Here is a 7,204-nt window from a genome sequence, read left to right as displayed (position 1 = left end):
AAAGCGCTATATATTTGGGAAAACTGGAAGCTTATTTTTGCGGTAGGGGTATATGACGCATTTGATGGTTTTTTACAATCAACCTCTTTTCCAGGGCCGAAGGTTTTCTTCGGCAATTTGACGTACGACCATTAGGTTGGAATGTCTTTAAAGGGCCCGATTAGTCCCTGTCATTCTTTCTCTTCTTTTGATCAGCCCTCCTTTTTCTTTCGAGGACCAAAATCCACGTTGTCATTTAAGGGGCGGCTTTTACCTACCCTCCTGCCGATATTAAAGTGGCTTCATCCATATTCCCCTATTTAATGGACATATCCGAGGATGTCATCCTTTTATGGACTCTTTTCAAATCCGGAAAATGCTTTTCAAGTTATTAAAGTAAGGTTTTGATCTATTCCCTTTGTTTTAGACGTTTTTGTTCGGTGATAAATAACGCTTAGTTCTGTCCATATTTTACTTTCAAATACGTGAACTGCGACAACGAAACATTTGTTTTGAACTAATACAGGTATTAAATTCGTTATTCTTCGACTCGATTAGCACCTTCTATTTTAATTATATCAATAATGATAACGTTATTTTAAATGGCTGATCTTACTATTGCATTATGTAAACCCATATCAAAAATGAGAAAGTACGCCCAATTTGAAATGTATTTGAATTTCGCGCTGTCTTTTTGCGCAAATTTATATTGTAGATTGACTATCGCCCTCTATCCACAGTCATTAAAAAAACGTTAGTTAGCTATCTGATTACAACCGAATTTTATAAACTGCGGATTAAAAGTGGTGATTTTACTATTAAAACAACTGATAATAATAATTTTGATAATATTGAATATAATTAATAGGACTACCGTTTAAATTAGTACAATAATTGGTTGCGAGAGGTCGGAATATCGCGTTTTAGGGTGAGTTCATTTTGAAAATATGAGGTGTTGTCGACAGTCGAAGTGAAACTTTTCAATTTTCATTGATTTCGCGTACTTTTAAGTGCCATAGGCGCTTGTTATTGCCGGTGTGAAGTGTAATGCCATTTAAATGTTAATTTGACATGTTTAAATGTTATTTTATATGAAACGTGACACTTCGTAATTATTATGATTTAATCTTTTCGGGTAAAAAAAGTCCCCGAAAGTATTGGTTTACACGGTTATCATGCCTGGTGTGGTCTAAAATCCAACGTAAATAAGTTCTTGAAATCTTAAGAAATTTGCCTGAGGCTACAAGAAAACAAATGATATAGGATCTTCGCAAAGCGGATGGCATCATTCACTTTCATGTCTAAAACAAGGTATGATGGTAATTTGATTGTGTAACGAAAATTCTTTCACGATTTTATTTTACCCTTTTTCCAGGCTTGAAAAATAAATAAAGATTTTCATTATGTTTTTTTTTTTCTAGATGGCAACTAACCTATAACATAAAAGAGTGAAGTAAAAGCTTATGTGATGTGATGGAAAATCATGAAAGAAACAAGAATTATTTGCCTATAAATGGTGCGGGGGCTAGTGTATCATACAAAGACTTTAATAGCTTTTCCGAGAGTAGAATTGACATTGGAACTATCTCTGGAAATAGCATGTATGAAACTATAAAGCCACTCTATATTAGAGTATTATCAGCTTTATTTTATGGAATTGCTTCCATGCTTATCGTATTTATTAACAAAATTGTATTAACTAATTATAAGTAAGTATTTGTAGGTGTAATAAATTTTTGTGTGCTATAATGCAACAACACCACCTGTAGTATAGGCTTGTCACTTATATTACAAAAAGTGTTCACAAATGAAAAACCTGTTAATAGTACACAAAAAGTTAATACTTGGTTGACAGAAAACTTGACAGCTGTCATATTCATACGTTAATTTTATCACAGATTTCCATCACCGCAAACTTTAGGTTTGGGCCAGGTACATTTTTTTAAATATCAATTTTTGGTCTTTCAAAATACAATATTTTGTTTTTTTTTTCAGATGCTAGCTACGATATTTATATTACAAAGTGCAAAAAGTATTGGTATCATAACCTTCTGTGATTTTAGTCGAGACCTCCCATTCAAGGTACACATTTTCCATTTTAATTATTTTTTTTCTTATTAGACAGTAAACTCATATTCATTTACTTCAGGTTTGGCCATTACCAGTGTTTTACATCGGTAATTTAGTTAGTGGGCTAGATGGAACGAAACGTTTAAGTTTGCCAATGTTCACCGTTCTTAGACGGTTTACTATTTTGCTTACTATGATCGGAGAGTTTGTAATATTAAGGTATTCTATCTATGAATATAATATTATATAAGATTTAAAATAAACTCATATTTTATGACTTTTTAGGGTTCGCGCCAGAGCAAGTATCGTAGGGTCTGTTTTTGCGATGGTTGGGGGTGCTGTAATAGCTGCTATAAATGATTTAGCATTTGATAGCTTAGGCTATGTTTACGTTGTACTCAATGACTGTTTCACTGCTGGAAATAATATCTACGTTAAAAAAAAACTTCAATCTAGGGTAATTTAGTAAATTTGTTTATAATTTATTGTGGTTAATCCTGCGTTATCTTTAGGATCTTGGCAGATACGGTTTAATATTCTACAACGCTTTATTCATGGTATTTCCTTTACTCATCGTGTCATACCTGACTGGAGATTTGCAAGCTGTAATTATCTTCCAACATCGCTTTAAAATATAGTTAATATAGCTATAATTATTGGTATAACCATTCAAAGGGCTTGCTTTACTCAAGATGGAATGAAATGGGATTTCTAATATCCTTCCTAATGTCTTGCGTCATGGGATTTGTACTTATGTACGCCACAGTTTTGTGTACTCAAAATAATTCCGCTCTGACCACAACCATCGTCGGTTGCTTGAAGAATATTTTAGTCACTTATTTCGGAATGTTTATTGGCGGTGACTATGTTTTTAGCATAGCCAATTTTACTGGAATTAATATCAGGTAAGGATTTGCGTACGTTAAGTTTACGAATTCAAATTTATTTCACTTCATTTTCATTTTAGCATGATTGGAAGTTTGGTGTACACTTATTTAACGTTTATCCAAAAGGAGAAGAAGCCAGCAGCGATTTCAGGTGCCAAAGACGCGGGTCACCCCAAATGAATAAATCAGCTCATTTTTATGTTTATAGTTTGATTAAACGCTCATGCCTTTGGGTAAAATTCACATTTGCCAATTATAAATAGCCAATTATTGGATTTTGTACAATTAAACGCAATTTGAAAGTGATATTCGATGGTGATTCACAGAGTTTTTCTCTCTCATCGATACTACTTGCTTTATACATTGACAGTTATGTCATGCATTACTTGATAGCTTAGCTAAAAAGTGCAATAGTAAGCGCAGATTTTACTCCTCTATATATTTCATCCACGTTATTCGTAACGATTTATATATACTATAGCACTGACGGGAGATTCTTATGTTATTTGTTAATGTTGTCCATCCTTACTGAATCAATTGTTCAAAAATAATATTACAGGGTAACACAATCATATTTTCACCTAAAATATTTATTACGTATCACCAGAAGTGTATAATATATATATCTTAAAAAAGACATATCCATCTCGCTATACTGTTAATATTATTCGTTGACCTTTTTAATATTATATAAATTATGAAAGGGCACAAGCAATCTTAAACTATCATTTTTACATTTTCATCATTTGCGAAATTTAAAAGCCGTGATGTGGTGCCCATTTAGCTGTAAATTTAAACCTGCGTTGATAGATGCGTAATTTTTATGGCTTAGAGGGATGCTTATATTGTAGATAAATATTATAAACTTCTGGTATTATTAACTGTAATTGCACTTTACTAAGATATTTCTTATCTTTGATCCCATTTATACTATCCAATGTTGGCCCTGAAATGGAAATCTTTTATCTTGTAAAATGATAATCTCACAAGAGATACATTATTCTGATTAATAAAGAATCTCACAAGAGATTAATAACAGCGTGCCACCTCTTATATTTTGAAACAAAATTATTTCACTGTGATTTAACATTTAGTTATTAGGTGAATAGTCTGTAAATTTTTAGATTTGAAAGTTCCTATAATATATTATATAGGATTATTGTAAAAAATCCGCAAAATGACAACTACATTACTTCCTTTTATATTTTGTCATAAATTTTGTCTCAAATAAAAAAAATTATTTTACACAAGGAGTATTTTCAAAACTTTTTTGGCGAGTGGCAGATTTGGTTGAGGCACAGCCCCTAAATCGCTATTTTAGCGCCAAAACTGCACGCATCAAAAAATTTAAATTTGTTAAAAATATTTAAAAAAAAAAGTATTAGCAATACCATGAATGTAATCATTTTGAACCAATGCCCCAAAATAAAAAAAAACAAGTTGATTTATTAACAAGATAAGTAACAGATATTAATTTTGCATATTGTATTACAGTTTGAGGGGCTAGCATTAATGTATGTTAAAAACAAACTGAACCAAAGATTATCTAACAGATAATTTGTTTTATTTTACAGAAGTAGTTTCTTTAATGCATACTTTAAAATGTAAAAAAACGTACCAGGCGCGTAGGAACGTTTTGGATTAAAGGGAGGTTAAGTTTGATTATTGAATTTGCCCCCCCCCCCCCCCTTATCGTAATAAAAATTAAGGAAAATATATTTAATTTTTAATCCGAAGGCTAACAAACTATACTGAATTCGTCGGTTTATGATTTTTCTCATCATGTTCGGGTACTCGACTATTCGACAAATATTTTACAATTTTGTGTTTCCGCCCCAATAATTGCAACGCGAAGCTCTCTGATAATACTATATCAGAATAGGTTTGTAACTGAAAAAGAGGGTAAAAGGAAGGGTTGTGAAACAATGATTGAATGGTAAAAACCGTTTAAAGCAAGTGTCGGCTCTATCGTTGCCCTCTGTATTTTAGATTGGGTCTATGCATGGACATAATATATTTATTCTGTCCATGGTCTATGAAACGAAGATGGCTAAAGATTGCTTAGATCGCCGGGAAGGTGCTTCCATCTATTATCGACTTTCAAAAACGTGTTGTCATTTATTTGAAAGTCGACGATTACGTAATTGAAACAAGTGATTGCAGAAAAACCAATCCAAGCTAAGTTGACTGCGCACGTGATTACGCAAAGCCAATCAAAGAAAGGGGTATGTCGAGGCACCTACTTTTGAGGGAATAATTTGCTTGCATAGAGAATAACATTGTTTATGTTGCTTGCTCAACTTGTTTCAATTTCGACTAAACTCTACGTTAGTGACATCTCTCGCTCGCCAATGATACTAACCTTAAAATGCTTGCTTTAACCCCGCTTTTCCATGACGTTGAGAGAAAGTACAGTCGACATTCGACAATCGTTCATCTGCGCGATTTTGAAATACCTCGTTTGATTAGTGTTTAGTTTTGGTTTTGAGCGTCACTTTAACCAACTTTGATCTATAGCAGCCAACCCATTCGCCGAAATTCCGTGAGCAAGGATTTTCCCGTTTTGACGAGCGTGGCGCGGAACTCATACTTTTTTTATACAGGGTGTCCACTAAAAAATGAATCAGGGCGAATATCTCAAAATCTGTTTTAGGTGCGATTTTGAAATTTTGAAGTCGAATACAAGATGCAGGGGGAAACCTACTGCGAAAATGTCGATGACCTTGAACCATGTCTTCAAGGTCAACCAAAAACTAACTCGAGAACCGCAAGTGTTAGAAAGTTGGTTCCAATTAGAAAAGTGTTCCACGTGACTTTTGGAGTACAAATAGCTTTGACCTGCTTGGATTTGACCAATAGGAAGCCGAGATGAAAAACAAGAATGTCGTTAATTTGATAACGTGTCGAAAGCGAGGTTCGGGAGCTGATAACTCTAAAGATACTCGTGTTAGAGTACTGAAATTTGCTACACATCCTCATCAGGATTGAGGGTCTTTAGTTTAAAAATATCAATGACCTGGAACAATTTCTTCAAGGTCATTCTAAAACTAACGATCAGATTTGACCAAAAGGAAGTCAAGGTCATTTTGGAATGTCTTTGAAGACATGGATCAAAACTACTTTGACGAGAAAGTGGTGATTCGCAAATTTCCTATTGAAAAATAGTTTCTAAACCCAATGGATCGCGAGATAATGTTTTCACACCTTAAACCACGTCTTCAAGGTCATCCAATTTTACAAACTTGAAAAACTCCCACCATATTGAGTTTGTCTAGCAAATTTCGATGTAACACGAATTGGTTTCGAGTTATGTGCATTTTCTTTTAATTTTCATTTTAACAACCTTTGTGATTTTGAAAAAGAGTTCCTCTACTTCCTATTGGTCAAATTCGATCGAATCAAAGCTAATTAGACCTACAATGTGACGTGGAAAACTTTTCTAATTGGAAGCAATTTTCTAACACATAAGGTTCTCGCGTTAGTTTTTGGATGACCTTGAAGACATGGTTCAAGGTCATTGAAATTTTTAAACTAAAGACCCTCAATCCTGATGAGGAAGTGTAGCAAATTTCAGTACTCTAACACGAGTATCTTTAGAGTTATCAGCTCCCGAACCTCGCTTTCGACACGTTATCAACTTAACGACATTCTTGTTTTTCATCTAGCATTTATCGGCTTCCTAAAACAGATTTTGAGATATTCGCCCTGGTTCATTTTTTAGTGGACACCCTGTATTGGCTTCAATGCAAAAACGATTCAAAAAATAATATTCCGCTAGGGGCACTCAACTCATACAGATATCGTTTACTCGTAGATTAACATAGAAACTTCAACGAATGGGTTGGCCGCTATAGAGCGAGATCAAAGTTGACCGTGCTTTAATTGATTGTGTGGTAAAAGGAGTTTGGGTACGAGGGGCTAACCACTCTTAGAAAGTCTGTACACCGGATTACGCTTAGATTAGTACTGCCAAAGGCAGGGACTTCAAAGACTACGCGTAATCCCATTAGTACAGTCAAAGGTACGGCTCTGTACACCGATTACGCGGAGTGATCAGCCCCTCGTTTGGGTAGTGACCACAACATCGTCTTAACACCAAAAAGGACGCTGGTATAGAAATAAACACGACCATTGGACTAATTTGACCAAAGAGAGTGTTCTGGGATTTTGAAGATCCTGAGCGTCTTAAAGCCTACTCTGAGGATATGGAGAACTGGGTGGACTCTTTGACTAGTGCTCCTACTTATGAACAGTTTGTAGCGGCGGTT

General features: G+C 34.4%; 1 protein-coding gene across 2 annotated transcripts; it reads left to right on the top strand.

Moving 5' to 3' along the window:
* The first annotated feature begins 210 nt into the window (after nucleotides 1-210).
* Nucleotides 211-4,370, top strand: LOC149941452 (solute carrier family 35 member D2-like protein). 2 transcript variants are annotated; one of them, XM_090178908.1, is made up of 10 exons: nucleotides 211-375; nucleotides 1,125-1,290; nucleotides 1,401-1,688; nucleotides 1,878-1,911; nucleotides 1,975-2,061; nucleotides 2,129-2,268; nucleotides 2,335-2,506; nucleotides 2,562-2,654; nucleotides 2,725-2,954; nucleotides 3,017-4,370. In XM_090178908.1, the coding sequence occupies exons 3-10, from the start codon at nucleotides 1,453-1,455 to the stop codon at nucleotides 3,114-3,116; spliced, it is 1,092 nt and encodes a 363-aa protein (XP_090035034.1). In that variant the 5' UTR covers nucleotides 211-375; nucleotides 1,125-1,290; nucleotides 1,401-1,452; the 3' UTR covers nucleotides 3,117-4,370. The 2 variants fall into 2 exon arrangements, with proteins under 2 accessions (XP_090035034.1, XP_090035033.1); XM_090178907.1 differs by lacking the exon at nucleotides 211-375 and adding an exon at nucleotides 764-907.
* Nucleotides 4,371-7,204: the final 2,834 nt, after the last annotated feature.

Source organism: Leiobunum rupestre, chromosome 6 (genome assembly GCF_980474605.1).
Source record: "Leiobunum rupestre chromosome 6, qqLeiRupe1.1.hap1, whole genome shotgun sequence".
NCBI lineage: Eukaryota > Metazoa > Arthropoda > Arachnida > Opiliones > Sclerosomatidae > Leiobunum > Leiobunum rupestre.
This window is presented reverse-complemented; position numbering and strand designations above follow the sequence as displayed.

Bases quoted from the DNA above. Each gene is read 5' to 3' on its own strand.
- LOC149941452 (XM_090178908.1), top strand. From the start codon at position 1,453: ATGGAAAATCATGAAAGAAACAAGAATTATTTGCCTATAAATGGTGCG. The intron at 2,655-2,724 runs GTAATTATCTTC...AACCATTCAAAG, and splicing joins TGACTGGAGATTTGCAAGCT to GGCTTGCTTTACTCAAGATG. The intron at 2,955-3,016 runs GTAAGGATTTGC...TTTTCATTTTAG, and splicing joins TTTACTGGAATTAATATCAG to CATGATTGGAAGTTTGGTGT.